The 19,480-nt window shown below is 33.3% G+C and overlaps 1 protein-coding gene across 2 annotated transcripts in view; it reads left to right on the plus strand.

The window, feature by feature from the left end:
• Window positions 1–19,480, plus strand: part of LOC106458201 (sodium- and chloride-dependent GABA transporter 1-like) — a 29,748-nt gene that overhangs the window by 1,644 nt on the left and 8,624 nt on the right. For both annotated transcript variants that reach the window (XM_022384341.1, XM_022384340.1), the window contains exons 2-6: window positions 7,510–7,641; window positions 11,690–11,927; window positions 13,110–13,242; window positions 14,872–15,006; window positions 16,035–16,138. In XM_022384341.1, coding sequence (XP_022240049.1) covers window positions 7,510–7,641; window positions 11,690–11,927; window positions 13,110–13,242; window positions 14,872–15,006; window positions 16,035–16,138 — 742 coding nt within the window. The remainder of the gene's footprint in view (window positions 1–7,509; window positions 7,642–11,689; window positions 11,928–13,109; window positions 13,243–14,871; window positions 15,007–16,034; window positions 16,139–19,480) is intronic.

The raw sequence follows: 19,480 nt of genomic DNA on the forward strand, positions 1-19,480 counted from the left end.
GCAAAAATTAGTCATTTAAAGTTTGCTTGTTTTTGTTAGATTAATGAACAAGTCTTCTTACGTGTTAAAACTACTCAATTTTAATTACTTTCGGTTACTTTCATTGAGTGAGCTATAAAATTAAACTTTCTTCTTGAATACTTTTGTCACTAAGACGCTTCTTCTTCAAATTCTAAAATACAAAACTCTTTTCATATACACTTAGTGGAGGCCGGAACTCTGATAAATGTTCTTTTATTCCAAACATAGGTTTAGTTTTTCCTTCACTGTTTCTATGTCTAAAGATAAGTTATTGCATGTGGAATCAGGAAAGTGTTTAATTCTCAAAATTCCATATTTCTATTAAGTAATAATTCCGGTAGATGACAACACGAGCTCCTCCAGATAATCTAATTCCTTATCTGACGTGTTTACAGAAAACCAATAGCGCTAGTGGTTTAAAAATGCGACTTTTCCCCAGTAAGAGACTTTTCAACTACGTACAATAACTGAGTGATGCTTCTGTTAATTTGAAGGGAAGAACTTTAAAATTGAGGCTCATGTTTCATGTCAAAACGGTATCCTGAAGGAAAGAACTTGAGGCTCATGTTTCATATTAAAACGGTATCCTGAAGGGAAGAACTTGAGGCTCATGTTTCATATTAAAACGATATCCTGAAGGGAAGAACTTGAGGCTCATGTTTCATATTTAAACGGTATCTTGCTGCTACTAATATATTTTTATTAGTTCTTGAGTGCAACTATGAATGATCCTTTATACTCAAAGCAGACATTTTTCTGTACCAATGAGCCATTTTCAGTACTTTGCACATTTGGTATTACCAGGATCATTTTCTTCATTTACGAGTTGTATCCACTTCAAAACAATTCTTTGTACAAGTTAATTTTGCTAAACTCAACAGAAGAAACTACTAAACGTAATAAATAAATACATACAATTATAATCTGAAATTTGAGTTGAAATGCTAGTCAATCAAATAAATTTTATAAAATAGCCTAAACTCGCAATCACTGTACTCTAACTTTTCCAAATTTGTAGAGGATTACTTTTCTATTACTTATTGTTTTTACTCAACAGTAAACTTTCACTCATAAAACAGCTCCATATGAATAAAAAACTGATTAAAAAGCAAGATATTTTATTTGAACCAAATCGACACGTTGGCATTAAATATATCCGACTTTAAAACTGGCCTTTCAACTTTAGGTTTGCTAATTTTAGTCTTTCCAAATTACTACACTTGAACTCAATATATTTTTCATATTATTTGATATAAATTTCATTGCAAAAAAAACTCGGATTCTAGACTTACATAATCAAAATTTCAAAATGATATATTTTCAAAATTGTGTGATATAAGAATCCAATTACTTGCCACTAAAACGTAATTTTAATTCCATTTACTCAGCTCAAAACTTTCTCCGACAAAAAAAAAAGATATTTGACAATGATAGAGTTATATATAAATAATATAACGATTAGTCTTATAACTCTTCAAATGAAGAATGCAAGGTTACCCGTATTTTATGAGCGGTAATCCAATAGTTGTAACTTTGACTATGACAGATAAAGCAGAATGTATTAATCAAGAACGCGTCCTTAGTTAAAAGTTACTATATTAATTCAAAACAAAAGCGAAGAACAAGAATAATGTTTATTATTTAATGGAATAAAACTGTAATTTCGACTGGTAAACGGGTTCTGTACTTTGTCTAGTAAAACTTGCCTTAATAAACGACGTTCGTTTCTCTTTGAACAGAAAAAGTTGATGAAAAAGTAATGTGGGACAAGATCGTAAAGGTTAAATGTATAGCTTATGTTTTGTCATGTGTTTCTTTCGAGTTCAATTACCTCCAGTACACTTCGAAACACAGCTTAAGGAACGAAACTGTCGAAATTCGTAGATTCTTTTAATAAATAAACCTTGATGAAATACAGCCTACTCTGTGATTAGGAAACAACTGCGAATTTTTTCGTTTTTGTATGACTGCACGTGTAATACGTGAAGTCAACAATGGAGTGTGAACTTGCGTTCCTACGTGTCTGATCTCGCTCTGGAAATGATCCAAAAAGAGGTTTTTGAATCCATTTGTGGTGTCTTGGTTTTTAGATATCATTTTTCGCTTTGCGGGAACATTTTAAGTTCAAATGGGTCTGAGCTTCACACTAAGATTGAACTTTGTGATGTATTAATGCTGATTACTTAAAAAACTCGCTTGAATGAAAATTGTGAACAGAGACGTGGAAATCAGTTTTAAGAAGTCTTTTTGTTCTAAATGATCTTGATGAAAAACGACACAGAACAACTCTTTCACATCTGAGTGACACTCTTGTTATATTAATTAAAAGCTACACATTCCCGTCTCAGTCAGAAATGTCCTTGAATATGAACATTTAATACTCACCTAAGTCCTCTATTACCTTCAATACGAATAAGCCACACTTTAATTTCTTATATGAGTTTGGTAAAAGTTGTACACTTTCTCTGTTGATGTTGCATGATGAGAGGTGAAAATGATTCAAGATTTTATATCAAATAAATTTTAATAAAATAAATAAAAATTACAGTAAACAGAAAATAAAATTGGCTGTATGCTCTAGCGCAGTGGAAATCTTTATATTTTATTCTTGTCTATAGCTTATAACTCTATCGTGTTATTCAGTGTTATGTTAAGGAAAATATGTTTAGCCTTGAAAGGAACTTTGATAAACGTTGTCCTCACGGAGGAGTCAAAATGGTATGTTACCAGTTTTCTCATAGATATAGGTAACATACATAGTTTTATGTTTTAATAGGTCATGCGTTTTCCATGAAGACTCTGAGAAACCAAATGTTGTCTTGAAAACGTCCAGAAGTTATTTCCATATCTGACTTCTAGGTGGACTAAGTGTCTGACGCACTATATAACATTTCGTGCATGATTTTACAAATGAGAACTGTAACCAATATTAAACAAATACTGTGTTGAAAACCATTATATATATATAGTCCTCACTTAAGTCTAACTAGTTTGATTCCTACATCAGTAACATAGCAACAGCATGAAATGGATAAACTTTGGATGTACTCGGCTATATGTGTATTAATGTTCTACAGGATGACTAATTAGTAAAAATAAAACATTTATTGTGTAATATTTCCTTGATTACGAGCTTACCATAAATCCTCTTAAATTATTTTACTATTGTCATGATTCAAATTAAAGTGTTTACATTAGTTAGTCCCACGTGGATCAACGATAAGTCTGAGGGCTTATAACCCAAAAAGTCTGGTTTTGATACCCGCAGTGGGCAAAGCACAGATAGCCCATTATGTAGCTTTGAGCTTAATAACAAAGAAACAATACATTCGTTAACTTTAAAAAAATGATATGAACCATTTGCAAGCAAAAATACGGTTTATTTGTCTTTAAGCTCAGAGATACCCAATAGGCAGAAACCGAACCTTAACTTTTAGTGTTGTAAATCCCCAAGCTTGCCGCTTAGACACTAAAGCAGGAGTTTCCAAAACTTTTTTTTCACTAACGAAATCCTAACCCACTTACTTTAAGTTTCGCGACACCCCTGCTGCCAAATGCAATATTTTTTTGCAGAGTTTTTTTATGTTCTCAATTATTCTCACTTTAATGAAACTCTAGCGACACCCCTAGTAACTTGACGTGACATACTAGTGTATCGCGACTCAGACTCACTGTTTGGAAACCGCTGCACTAGGAATGCAGAAGTATTTTGATTTAACGCCAATTTGACAAACATTTGTGATAATGAAGATGAAACATGAAGTTAATGGTAGTTTTCTGATATTTCCACTCAGGTTGTTGAAAGTACGTTACAGACACTTAAAATGTTGAACAATATTACTTAGGTAAACAGAAATGTAAATATTGTTTTTTTACCAAATCCGCAGAAATTGGTGGTTAGGCTACAGTTCAACAGCTTGCTTCGAAAGGGTTCGTGTTTTTAGGAAACACCAAATATCTTTCATTCATAAAACAGAGTGGCTTACGGGTGTATTGTAATACATTCATGTTATTTAGAGAGTAGTTTATAGGGGGTGTTACAACACTTTAATATTATTCAGAGTAATTTAATACAACATGAAAATAATTAACAAATTAATTCAAAAGTTGAAGTTTCACTAAAATTAGACAGAGCAGGAAAAGCTTTTGTTTAATCAAAACACAACTTCATAAAATTTGACCATCTTCCTAATAAATGATAAAAGTAAGATCCATTTAAAAAAAAAGTATAACATAGTTAATTTGCAAAATTAAAAACGCATGACCCATAATCCGTACACGGTGAACAGATACATTTATACAAGGATATTTTGACACCGTTAGGTTAAGTTTTTTTTATTTATCATAGACCGTGAGTGAATGCATATTTATAATTTCTTATTTCGGTGGAATGGCCCGGCATAGCCAGGTGGTTAGTGCGCTCGACTCGCAATCTGCGGGTCGCAGGTTCGAATCCCCATCACACCAAACATGTTCGCCCTTTCAGCCCGGGGGGCGTTATATTGTGATGGTCAATTCCACTATTCGTTGGTAAAAGAGTAGCCCAAGAGTTGGCGGTGGGTGGTGATGACTAGCTGCCTTCCCTCTAGTCTTACACTGCTAAATTAGGGACGGCTAGCGCAGATAGCCGTCGTGTAGCTTTGCGCGAAATTCATAACAAACAAACAATTTCGGTGGAAAATTGAAGTCTCAGTTCCTGAGTAATAAAGCTGTATTATACTTCAGTAATGTAAAGATTGTGCAGTATTTGTAGCAGAATAGTTATCATATACTTAATGTAATAAAGTATAAGTTATGTAGGTTATTACTTCACAATTATAATATAAATAACAAATTATAATAGTGGGTTTATGAATGTGGTTTTTACCTGGACAAACTCAGAAATATTTTATATTTTTAAGAAAAGTGATGAAAATAAGAGAGAAAAAAGTATCAGAAATTAAATATATATTTTTCAATTCAACAAAAATTAAGCAGGACCATAATTAAAAATACCACCATAAACGAGAATCGTGACCCTGGTTTAATTTTGCATTGAATTCAAATACAAAATTGAATAATTTTTTTATTTCGTATCTTTTATTCACTTATTATATATTAAAAATATGTTAGGGCTGAACATTTCCAATGGATTAGATGACTACACAACTTGGTCTCTTAACAGAACCTGCGATCATCGATGTATTTAATACTATAATGTATTAGGTTACTTAGCAGTTTCTGATTGACAGTCTGAGAGTTTAATTACAAGTTCTTCGTTAGCACATGTGTTATATAAGATCTTAATAAAAATTAAAAACAACAGTCATGAAAGTAACTCGCTAAATGTGAATGAAAAGAAGCTGACTATATTACATGAAAGAATGTCTTTATTGTCTGTTTTCATCGTCGTTGTCTGCTTCTAAGCCAAAAATACAGACAAGCTTCTTCGTCGTACATATCTGGAGTAGGGGTGACTAACCTCCATCTAGTAATAATGGCTGGAGACGGCTTAAATGGGTAATGAAGAAAAACTTTAATATAAGTTTAACATGACAGCAAATGTACAACGTTCTATCGCTTAAAAGAAACCTAAAATAATAAGGTATCATACGAGCACCTCTGTATATACATTTTAATTGTACTCAATACGTTGGGTGAGTTCTTTTATGAAACTGTTAGTAGAAAGGGAAGTGTTTCACACTGGCATACACACCAACACGTTACTATGGATGTATAGACTGACAGCAAACTAAAAATCTCTTAATAATGGCTCTAGTGATTTAAGATTGTTCAATAAAATAAAAATTATTTTTGTATTCTATATATCGTGTATGGTATTTTTGTTTCTTTAAAGTAAAACGTTGGGAACATATAAAGTTCCGTGAGTGATTTTGTACTGTTGGTATCGTATGTGGTATTTCTCTTCATTAAACCACAAATAGTGATTTAAAGATGTTTTATAAGTACTTTCATGTTATTCAGAGAGTGGTTTATAGGTTTGTTGTATGTACTTTCATGTTATTCAGAGAGTGGTTTATAGGTTTGTTGTATGTACTTTCATGTTATTCAGAGAGTGGTTTATAGGTTTGTTGTATGTACTTTCATGTTATTCAGAGAGTGGTTTATAGGTTTGTTGTATGTACTTTCATGTTATTCAGAGAGTGGTTTATAGGTTTGTTGTATGTACTTTCATGTTATTCAGAGAGTGGTTTATAGGTTTGTTATATGTACTTTCATGTTATTCAGATAGTAGTTTATAGGTGTGTTATAAGCACTTTCATGTTATTCATGGCTATTTTTCGATATGACTATTTTGAGATAACAACAAACTATACTCATACAATACATATTTGTCGTAAAAATCATTTTTACCACGAAAGGGAAATTTTTAGATCACAAGGTAAACCATGTTTGAATGGGTATTTTTGTGACATTTTTCATATTAATTATTTCCAATGTTTAAAAAAATTATAAAAACTTTAATGAAAATATTACGGTTTTAATGACTTCTAGTTTGACTTATCAGTGTCTACTGTGCCTTGAAAAAAATTCGAGAAGAACTTATAGAAAGCAATATCTAAAGAACAAAAACTGTACAGACGTAGATTGACATAAAAATACTGAAAATGAGACAAAAAGGGTATTATCCAGTAAAACTTCCAAAACAATACATAATTTTATTCATATGGTATATTTACTCTGTTAGTTATTTTGTTTGTTTTGGAATTTCGCGCGAAGCTACACGAGGGCTATCTGCGCTAGCCGTCCCTAATTTAGCAGTGTAAGACTAGAGGGAAGTCCGTCACATTATAACGCCCCCACGGCTGAAAGGGCGAGTATGTTTGGTGGAACGGGGATTCGAACCCGCGACCCTCAGATTGCGAGTCGAGCGCCCTAACCACCTGGCCATGCCGGGCTCTACTCTGTTAGGGTAAAAATAATTATTAATCTTATTGTGACATAATATCACAGAAGACAGAATTTACTTTTCCTTCTATTGCAATATTATTCCCCTGATTCTTTATAGATCACCGTATATATGTATTTTTTCTATCTTTTATATATAGATTCTAGGGTAATAGAATTAGTGAACACTTTCCGGGAGACCACTAGAAAGGATTGGAAACATAATCATATAATTTATGCGCATAAACAAAGAAGTAAAATATCGCGAAGAAGAAATGAAACAGTTTTAAAGACTGTGTTTAATTAAAATAGATTCTGCTTCCAGTATATCTTTAGTTTGAGATATGTGTGGTTTCTATCCAGTTCATCAGTGTAAAATATACATAAATCTTATTCAGTTTCTCCATAGACAAACTTTTCAGACATCTTAGAAGCTGTTCATGTGGAAATATGTTTTTGAAAGACCTAAGTAAATATATATTTATATATTGTTTAGTTTATGTATTGTTTTTTTTATCTTTTTACATGTAAGTTTTATTAATTTAACAACTTGTTTAAAAAACAGTTCTGTGTATTATTCTATATTTTGTTTCCCCACAGGAGCTTTCTTGTTGCCTTATTTCCTGAGTATCATTCTATGTGGAATACCTCTATTTATAATGGAAGTATCTATAGGCCAGTTTATGAGCACAGGCGGAATAGCTGTATGGAACTTGGTACCTATTCTAAAAGGTAAGGTAAAGCGAAAGCTGATTTATTAAATACCCATTATAAAAGGTGGGCTAAGAAAAGAAGTGGTCTTAGAACCTTAGAGCAAAAAAGGCATCAGCCAATTACCTATTGTATATTGTAAATCAAAAAGACGACCAGTTTATTGCATATGATGAAAGTTATGGAAATGCAAATATAGAACTTGATACCTACCTCACAAGTCTGTCATTCAAAAAGAAATAAATACCTTCGTGAGTATTATAAAAGTTAAGGCATTGAGATTATTCAAATTGGTATTTCCAAAGAAAGGTGTAAGGGAAGTAACTTTCATGCCTATTGTACAACGTAAAACAGAAAGGAAATATCTTGATACATATTATACAACGTACGACAGAGGAGGAGAAACTTTGATACTTCTTATAGTACAACGTAAGATAGAAGGGGAACACTTTGATACTTATAGTACAACGTAAGATAGAAGGGATTCTATCGTGTAATGTAAGGTGGTAGAGGAAACTGCTGAATACTTATTGTATAATGTAAAGAACACATAAACCACTTGGTTCGTATTTTGTAATATATGTCAGTAGAGGTGAAAACTTGGTATCTGATACACAAGGCAAGTAGTATTAGAAGACAGCTTCGTTTCATGGTATCCGATACACAAGGCAAGTAGTATTGGACGACAGCTTCGTTTCAAGATATCCGATACACAAGGCAAGTAATATCCGAAGACAGCTTCGTTTCAAGATATCCGATACACAAGGCAAGTAATATCGGAAGACAGCTTCGTTTCAAGATATCCGATACACAAGGCAAGTAATATCGGAAAACAGCTTCGTTGTATGGTATCCGATACACAAGGCAAGTAGTATCGGAAGACAGCTTCGTTTCATGGTATCCGACACACAAGGCAAGTAGTATCGGAAGACAGCTTCGTTTCATGGTATCCGATACACAATGCAAGTAGTATCGGAAGATAGCTTCGTTTCATGGTATCCGACACACAAGGCAAGTAGTATCGGAAGACAGCTTCGTTTCATGGTATCCGATACACAATGCAAGTAGTATCGGAAGACAGTTTTGTTTTATTTACGAAAGAAAATCCAGAAGTGGAAGCCAGATTTGTATCTATTATAATAGGAAAAGTTGGCGGACTCTCGAGCTTTACTTATCATAATATACTTGAGAATAATTTAGATTATCATTGCATGTGTTATAATGATTATACATTTAGCTTGTTTAACAAGAAATATGATAACTCTAAATATAAATAAGCATGTTATTATACTTATAGATCACAGTAAAATAAATTGTGTTTTAACCAGTTTTCGAAGGACATTTCATTTTTGAAGAACGCCATTAGTTGAGTTGAAAGGAAATGAGAACGCTTTTTTAAATTCCATTTGAAACTCCAGCGTCTAAAATGCATTACATCCGTGTGACAACGGATACTACAGCAACAATGTGCATTTCATCTATTACACTGGCCACTTACCGGGTAATTGCATTATTGAGGCTTAGAATTGTACGAGACTTTCAACGATACACGCGTGATTTCGGACATTCCCACAACCAGAAATGAGCAGATTGCCATTCACAAGGAAAATAACGTGAAATGATTCTGTTGCGAAAGAGGGGTTTAACCTAGCTACCAATATGTAGAGGGGCACCCCCCCCCCTGCATGAAAGCCATAGTATCTATCACTTTTCTTTGCTGCAGCATGAAAATCACATTGGATTTGAGCATCACTGCCGCGCAGGTTTGCAGTCCATGTGTTAATGGCTAACATCACTGTTCAACAAGAAAACCATCTGTAACACCACATCACACTGTCATCTTGGCATCATGGGGGTGTGTAGGAAATGTTACATGTAAATTATTTTCCCTCCAGACAATATAGTTGCACGTGTTGACACTTCCAGAAAGTGTGAAGTGTGCTTCACGAGTCCATCAGATAATGGCAAGTCATTGGTAATTAGTTGTCCCTCTTGGATTGTAATCAGCCGATTGCTTTCTCTTTACTGCGATTTCACAAGTAACACATTCTCCGTGTCTTAGTTTTAAAACAGTTTCAGGTGAAGAACAATCAATTAAATCTTAAGGACAAGCAACACTTGACCCTGGACGTTTTGAACTAGTAAAACAACTGCCTATTCCTCCAAGTAGTTAATCCGGCCATGTGATGTATAGAGAATAATCAATATATAAAGAGTGAAGAACTATTGATAGCTAATGTGGTACTAAAAAACAAGGCATTAAAGCGATTAAGTGGAAGCCTAATAGAAAAGGTAAGGCACAGTAGGCACTAATAGGTAAGGTATTAAAAAGACCAACTTTGATATCTACTGAGAAGCACAAAAATGTTAAATAACGTGAATAGTAAAGCAGGAGGCTGAGATGACATTGTGACTGTGTTATGTGTTGCGACACTAAGAAGATTCATATTGTTACCTATTCATGACAGAAAACGAAATATCTAATTTCAAATTGTCTGCGAAATCTTATAGGTTTTAAGTTTTTGTAAGTTGTGACTAATCGTAAACACTCAGATATAATAAAAAATTAAAACATATTTGAGTTTGTTTTAATGTTTTAAGCAAAGTCACATTGGGCTATCTGCTGTGTCCGCCGAGGGGAACCGAATTCCGGATTTTAGCATTGTAAGTCCATAAGGTTACCGCTGTCCCACAAGGGGATATATGCCTGAGACTCAGAATTATATGATTTTCATCTTATCAAGTTAGATATGTGTGACATTTTTTACGATGTGACCTAAATCATACCCAAATGATCTTTAGTTAACTCAGCTGTAATAAGACGATGGTTAATTTAGTTTTTATTTGCGTTTTCAATATAAATGATTAAGTATGCTCAATATCAACATTTTAAAAACTATTACAACCTTACTGTACCAACATCAAATTCAAATTACTGTTCTATGAAAAAGATTCCCCACCTCGAACTGTCGCAACGGTAAATATTAATTCTTATAACGCTAAAAACTGGGTTTCGATACCCTTGACGAGCACAGAACAGACAGCCCATTGTGTGGCTTTGCGATTTATTACATCTAACCAAAATGAAAAGCACAAAAGATGTATTACACGTATTGAGTATGGTTAACACAACTTCATAGTTTTTACAGTATTAACTATAAGTGGTCACAAAAGGTCGAACGTCCAAACACAATCTACCCTTGATCAAGCTATTCATTTCGATTCGAAAATTTGAGGTTATGCCACACTTTTAGAAGTGATGGTTATGTTTACAATAACTTGTTTTACATATAGCCTTATTTCTTTCTTTATAGACCTACTTCCGAGTAAGATGGAAAAAATAGTGTGTGATGCCATTAAAATGATTTCTTGTGTTTTCTATGTTTTTTTAATGATAAAATTATATATTTTCAGAATACATTGTGCTTTTATGGTAACATGTCTCATTTCGTGGATTCAATGGCTTAATATACACTTCTTTAATATATACAATGGCTTAATATATACTTCTTTAATATATACAATGGCTTAATATATACTTCTTTAATATATACAATGGCTTAATATATACTTCTTTAATATATACAATGGCTTAATATACACTTCTTTAATATATACAATGGCTTAATATACACTTCCTTAATATATACAATGGCTTAATATACACTTCCTTAATATATGCAATGGCTTAATATATACTTCTTTAATATATACAATGGCTTAACATACACTTCTTTAATATATACAATGGCTTAATATATACTTCTTTAATATATACAATGACTTAATATATACTTCTTTAATATATACAATGGCTTAACATACACTTCTTTAATATATACAATGGCTTAATATATACTTCTTTAATATATACAATGGCTTAATATATACTTCTTTAGTGGTCCTATTTTTATGGGTTTTTGCACTTACAGACAAAACTTCCCTAGATGCTTTTATTCCTAAACCCAAATTATAGGTGAATACGTCATTACATTATAACTATTAATTACTTTTTGCTCCACATATTTTGATATATGGTGTTAAATATATTTGTTGTCTTCTTCATCAGGTATTGGTTTTGCTTCCATGACCATGATTGGATTATGTAATATCTACTACATTGTACTCATTGCGTACACGTTGTTTTATTTGATCAACTCCTTTCGAACTCAGTTACCATGGGAAAAATGTGGAAACAGCTGGAACTCACACAGGTGTTTTGAAGCTGGTAATAATACCGAAGCTGCGCTGACAGCCAAAAATCTGACCCGTAATGACACCATTTCCCCCGTAATGGAATACTGGGAGTAAGTGTAGTTTAAGGGAGTTTAGTATTTTGTATAGTAAAAAATAACTTGAAGCATGTGTTTGTAAAGGTGATTATTTTATTTTCTCGTTATTTGTATTTCTGAGCACGTAAGTCCATCCTGTAAATACGAAAGCTTTTATCACTTAAATCCTAAACAACAATTAAACGATGCTGAAAGTTAGTAAGTAGTGAGAATTTAGTAACACATACTTGACTTAGTACTTGCTTTTAAAGTTATTACAAAAAAATATTTTCAGACGTTTCATATTTCATACTAGCTGGAGTACCCCTCCCCTAGACGGAAGTTATGTAAATTCGTAATTAATCAAAAGGTTTTCTTAGGACACGAAAAGTTGCTTCCCTTATATGTAATTGTAAAAAACGCCCATAAGAACTGCAAAACACAAAATGTGAAACCGCAAGTTTGTATGTATCTCTCCATGGACCCAATGAACCACGATATCAAATTTGGTGAAGGTCCATATAAAGGGGACGAAGTAGTGGTAAAAAAAGGCAAAACTGAAAATGTGTATGTATCTCCCCATGGACCCAGTAAAACTCCATACCAAATTTGGCGAAGATCCATCTACAGGGGGGCGAAGTAGTGGTAAAAAATGCCCATAAAAACCGCATAACGCAAAATGCAAAACTGAAAATTTGTATGTACCCTCTCATGGACCTAATGAACCTCCATTCTAATTTTGGTGAAGAGCCATCCACACCCTGCGAAGTAGTTACATGAACATACAACAGACAGTACTGTTATATTTATATAGATCACAGTGCATTAGGCCTATAATGGCGACACCTAGATCAGCTTAAGCTAGTAAAAAATTTTAGGAATTGTTAATTTTTCCAGTTTATTCTTACGTCCAATCTTGAACTCATATTTGTAAAAACAAAAATTTAAGTTAATGTGTAAACTCATCACGTTACGTGATTTATGTACCTTTATATTTTCGTTTATTAATTGTTTAAACTGCACATCTTTTCGCTTTTCAAATCTTATTCACTTCATACAGAAGTGTATGAATGATTTTGTTATATATATCATTTACATTTGGATTTGCTTCGTGCCTACCAGTAAATGCTGCTCAGTTTATTCAACAAAGCTGAGGGCTCAAGCAAAATACGTGTTTCATGTGTGATGTATAATATTGTTAATATTTTATTATTTCAGAAACCATGTATTACGCCTAACTTCAGGACTCCATGATATAGGCGAGTTGAGAGTGGAACTAGTTTTTCTGCTTTTGCTGGCCTGGGTTTTAGTCTATATGGTAATCTGGAGAGGTTTACACCAAAGTGGGAAGGTAAAACTCGCTCATGTAATTTTGAAGTTAAGAAAAAAATAACCGCACTTTGAATAAATAAATCAAAAACACCACCCCAAACTAGGAAAGAATTGTGACCAAGCACGAGTATAATTGTATTACTGCTCTGTCATTTTTGTAGTCCATCAATTTCCTGGCATAAAACTTTGGATTTCAAAAATAATTATGCTAAGAGAAATATAGTAGTCAGTCAGCAGTGGCAAAATGGGGGTACTTGACTAGATATGGCGATAATACAATAATTTAGTTTGTTTTGAATTTCGTGCAAAGCTACACGAGGGCTATCTGCGCTAGCCGTCCCTTATTTAACAGTGTAAGACGGGAAGGCAGCTAGTCATCACCACCCACCACCAACTCTTGAGCTACTCTTTTACCAACGAATAATTGGATTGACCGTCACTTTATAACGCCCCTAAGGCTGAAAGAGCGAGTATGCTTGATGTGACGGGGATTCGAACCCGCAACCCTCAGATTGCGAGTCGAACCACCTGGCCAATAAAATAATATAATTTACAGTTACTATATATGTCAAATATGTAAAAGTCCCAACGCCTCTGAATACTGTATATTATTGATTGAAAATATGTGTGAGATTCTGGTTTATAAAACAACACTTAGCTGAAGTTTACATGAAATTAAGATTTTGATTTTCTAAAAAGATAAATAGTAAATTTGAAACTACTGTATATGTAATGTTATTGAATAAGCAAGAACATGATAGGTAAGTACAGACAGTTCTTTAAATATGTAAACGTAATAGCAGTGTACAAGTAGAGTGTATAAATATAGTCGTCGTATGTGAAAATACTGATAGCAAATAAACATTAAAATAATGATTTATCAAAAATGAACAGACATGTACGTTTGCTGTTTGGAAAAAAATAATTAGTAAAGCTTATTGTAGTATGTATATGGCTTAAAGCAGTGGTTTAACACCAGGGTTCCGCGAAGGGTCGTCTAGGGTTCACTACAAAGATAACGGGTAATGGCGTTTTTTTTTTTCAGTTATTGAATACTAACCCGCCAGGGACCAAATGTATTTTAAACAATCGTGATTCACATAATATTCAGTCTTCTCCACACACAGTTTACAATTTTACATTAACAGTATCGTTACTAACATGCTCACTGTCATCTAAACTAAGGCCCCCCAGTGGCACAGCGGTATGTCTGCGGACTTACAACGCTAGAAACCGGGTTTCGATACCCGTGGTGGGCAGGGCACAAATAGCCCTTGTGTAGCTTTGTGCATAATTAAAAACAAACAAACATGTAAGCTAGGCTTTAATGGTGAAGTAAGGGTTGGGGTCCGAGACAGAAGGAATGAAATAAGAAGGTTCCATGTCTTCGTAAGATTTGGGGATCTCTGGCTTAAAGTATGGGAACATTAGGATTACTTATAACATGTGAAGACAAACAATACTGTCCATTGATTATAGATACATAGAAATGTTCATGTGTTTTAAAAGTATATTTTAACACGATATATTAAAAAAAAACACCATTTTACTTGAAAATGTCCAGCGAGTATTGTTGTCATGTTGTTTTACCACTGAGTAACTTTATAACAATATTACAAATTTCTTAACATATATTTTTGTTGTCTAGATTATCTGGTTCACGGCTCTTTTCCCCTACGTCCTATTGGTGGTGTTGTTTGGTCGTGGAATATCGCTAGAGGGTGCTTCTAAGGGATTACTTTATTACGTCAAACCAGACTTTGAAAAACTTTGGAATCCTCAGGTAAATTAAAAGTAATTGACTAAAGCACGTTAAAGTGTAGAAATGTTAAGCGGGTCCAAACATCTTACGATTTTTCTGAAGACATAAAAAAATGATATCGGGTGGAATTCCAGTCTTTGGCTTAGCTTGCCAAAGGAGATGATTCAAACATCTAAATTACTGGTTTTCATATGATGCATATCTCAATTCTAGTCTCGTTGGTTGATAAAAGTGAAATTTGATAGAACTTGGAGCCGTAACGTTCATTGTATTCGAAGAGCCAAAATTTAAAAGTTGAAATATTAAAGGTGGTATTCCTCTAATGTTAGACATTTTATAAAAATCGACGTTGGGTATGAGTTCAAACCATGAGTGTGCATTAATACAGATACATTAATCAAAAACGTTTGTAGGTCTTAAGTGCTGTAACACTCACGTATCGATTCATAGGAATGTAAAGACGAAACTTAACGTTTCTGCCAATTAGCAGATAAAACTCTGTTTGTTACCATTTTAGTTGGAAAGGGAACTTGATCTGGTAGCTTAGCCGGTTGGTCGAGTTTGAATCCAGCCTCGTTTCAGTTTTTGCTTCTTAATAAAATTACCACGTGTAAATTCATGTTTATTTACGGATGGTGTAATATCAAAATAATTTAAGATATTTTAGAAATAACTGTGGGTGTTTTATAACGTAGAACAAACACTGTTTCTTCGGGAAAATCGCCCTATCCGTCGACTTACAAGTGTGGTTTCAACTAAATACTTCTTTTTCTATACATGATAAAAATATCATATTTATACTTGTACGTTTTTAGGATGTCGTAGTTAGTTCTTTATAATATCTAACACTGATCTCTATTCGTCTATATAAAAAAAACACAACAAAGTTTATGAGGACGAACCACTTGCTAGCTGAAACGGATGCTTCATATTTGACACTCTGTTAAGTTCTTTATTACAAATTACTTTTTTATACCGATACATTTATATAACCATTTTATTTTCCGTGCCTTATTTGAACTAGGTTAACAGTTCTGTTTCTGTTGAAGGTGTGGGTGAAGGCAGGCACTCAAGTTTTATTTTCATATGGAATTGGCATTGGAGCTAACATAGCGCTTGGAAGTTATAACAAATATCATCATAACTTTCACAGGTAAGAAGCTAAGCTCAATTCAGAACTATAACTAAGTTATACCTTGCATTGAAAAATATATGAAATTCTATATTTTATTGGCCCGGCATGGCCAGGTGATGAGGGCGCTCGACTCGCAATCTGAGAGTCGCGGGCTCGAATCCCCGTCACATCAAACATGCTCGCCCTTTCAGCCGTGGGGGCGTTATAATGTGACGGTCAATCCCACTATTCGTTGTTAAAAGAGTAGCCCAAGAGTTGGCGGTGGGTGGGTATGACTAGTTGCCTTCCCTCTAGTCTTTCACTGCTAAATTGGGAACGGTTAGCGCAGATAACCCTCGTGTAGCTTTGCGCGAAATTCAAAAACAAACATTTATAAAATAGGTGATAAAATTAATAACTATCGCGCCGCACCGCTATATCTTTTACTCGTTAAATATAAATAAGTGTTATTATGCATATTACATTATTTTTTTATTTAATTTCGGATAAAATTATTTTTAAATAAAATTAAATTATCTTACATTCTGTTGTTAATCATGTTAGAAGATGTTATAGGATAAAAGCATAAATAAGACACTAATTCTAAGTTCGCACTTTGAGATCATGTAATAGCAATATCGTTGTCATGAAGATGATAAAAGGTTCGGCTAGTAAATGTGTTAAAATCATATCAATCAACGGAACACACAGAGAACACTTTTCGACGTCGAGTTTGTTTATAATGTCTGTATTATGAAGAGTTTTGTATGTGTTAAAGTGATTACCAAATGTTTGAAATTCCCTTGAAAGTTGGTCTCTATATGATGCTTATTATCGCCATTTCTTAATGATGGAGGAAACAAACTTTGTCTGACAAATAAATTATGACTCGCAGATTGCACAAAAAAGTTGTTTTCACGCATTTAAAATTGTGTATCTAAATTAAAAAGCGTAAGTATAATAAAAGCATATATCTATTTATTTGATATTCTGAATGAAGAATAAGGAATTACAACAAACTTCGATCTATAAAACAGCTGATTCGTGTATGTTTAATTTGTAATGTATATTTGAGCAGTGTGGACTATACACTATTTCCCTGTTTATTTATCTTATTATGTATACTATATGCTATTTATTACTTTTAAAGATATATTAGATACGTGGTTCAACTAAGAATTCAACTTATTACCACGTAATTGTATGTACTTGAAAGATAACCTATACACAACATTTTAAAATTTCAAATTACCATGAAAAAATGTTATACTTGCGACGTGAAGTAACTGTACATAAACATGAAACATGTTTACAAAACATATCTTTTTTTTTTGCTACAGACAATGTTCGTAAGAGGTCAAGCGAATGTAGTAGGTTTGGAAATAATTACTAACGACATTCTTCACTGGTTATAACAGTCGTAACTGAATATGAGCAGCACGGAACCATACTGGAGGGTAAATCAACAATTCCGCTTTAAGCCTATTTCCTGGTCCTTTGCTTTCAAACTTCCTTATTACTATAATTCTATCTTTCCGTCTATGTCTAGTAGAACACTTATGAAAGCACAGTCTAAATAACGAACTGTATTACCAGTTAGTATGTATACACTGAAGAAAAATTCATTTTAGATTTCATTCTCGTAGTATGCAAGTAACTGTGTGTTATACTGCTGTACTTAAAACACGTGTAAAGTAAAACACAAAAACAATATATTTTATTTTTAAGACCATAAAACTCTACATATACTGTTTTTGTCGATGTTTGTTTCTCAACATTTTGAAAGATATTTCAAAGTTTATAAATATAGAATGAAGTTTTCAAAAATATTCACCACATAGTCAAAAGTGCCAAAAAAATATTGAAACAAGATTAAAAAAGTTGAAAAACAACAACATATGATAGATGATTTTCAATATGTTGTTATACTGAAGACCTTGAATTGTGTATCATGATGATAAAAATCCATTGGCACTTTTAATTATCTCTTGTAGCCTGAAGACTGAATTATACTAAACTTTGTGACAACAGAAACCCCTTGAAACATGTAATTGTCCCTGTAACTTGAAAACTAAATTGCACTAAACGTTATAACGACAGAAACCTTTGGCACGTTTATTTGTCTCTGTAGTCTGAAGAGTAACTTCATGATGACAAGAAATCCTTGGAAGTTTTAATTGTCTTTTGTAACCTGAAAACTAAATTCTACTAAACTTCATGATGACGGAAACCCATTGTTAACTTTAATTGTCCCTGCAACCGGAAGAGTAAATCATTCCAAATTTAATAACTACAGAAGAATACTCAGTTTACCAAGATAATCAAAACACTCAATATTTTATATCGTTATAAGGTGCAATTAATTTTTTTTATGCACCAACATTGCTAAAACATCAAGGAGTGGACTGTCCTTCAGTATTCTAAAACTCCTTGATGTTTTAAAATATTTCAGTAGACAGAAAACCCAGAACTGCTATTATTTTCTTGCTGCTAGAAACATTTAGTCTTTTTGATCATCACTTTAAAGTGAAGACTCAGAGTAACTCATGATTAATAACAATGATGTTACAGGCTCTGTGCTGCCCTTGGAACTAATTCTTCCATCGTCCATCAAACTCATTTTGATGGACACAATTACCCAATATTGCACGGACTGCAGTTTTTATTATAATAAACTTCTGTACAAGGACTGCAATGCCAGTTTTAGATCACATATCTTGAGAAATTTTCCAGGCCCCTTCACTGTCTCTGGGCTCTGTTACATGACCACCACGTTTAAACTAATTACAGATACAAACGTCCATTGGAGCTGCATCAGAGGACTTGACTGGGTATTTGGTTGAATGGTGTCACTGCGATTTCAGTTTCTTCAACCAACTTTTTCATGATCGGCTGACTTTACAGGTATGTGTTTGAATGGAACTATTGCGATTTCAATTTCTCCAGCCATATTTTTAGTGAAAACGGTTATTGATTTCGTGATGTGAACTTTAGACTTACGAACCTTCTTTGTTTTAAATCCGTATTTATATTTTCATGGTCAGCTTTATCACAATTTTTTTTATATGCGAAAACATCTGTTAGCTGAGTTCTTGCACAGATCTTAAAATACAATGTTGATAAACGGAAACATCGGTTCATGTAGATATGTAGATCTTGAAAGTAGAGTTGTTCAAAACTTGAAAAATAGCGTGATAACTGGACCAATTGTTGGTTGAGATGCTGCAAAGGAAATATCTGCTGAAGCTTTTTGCCAGACACTAATCATAGCAGAACCGCCTGGAAAATGATCTATAGGAAATAGTACAGCTTATAAAATGAATCAGATCAACGTAGGCCGGTAAGGCAATCACTGATTGGCATGTCTTTAAGCCAATCAGG

The sequence above is a fragment of the Limulus polyphemus genome, unplaced genomic scaffold (assembly GCF_000517525.1).
Source record: "Limulus polyphemus unplaced genomic scaffold, Limulus_polyphemus-2.1.2 Scaffold428, whole genome shotgun sequence".
Classification (NCBI taxonomy): domain Eukaryota; kingdom Metazoa; phylum Arthropoda; class Merostomata; order Xiphosura; family Limulidae; genus Limulus; species Limulus polyphemus.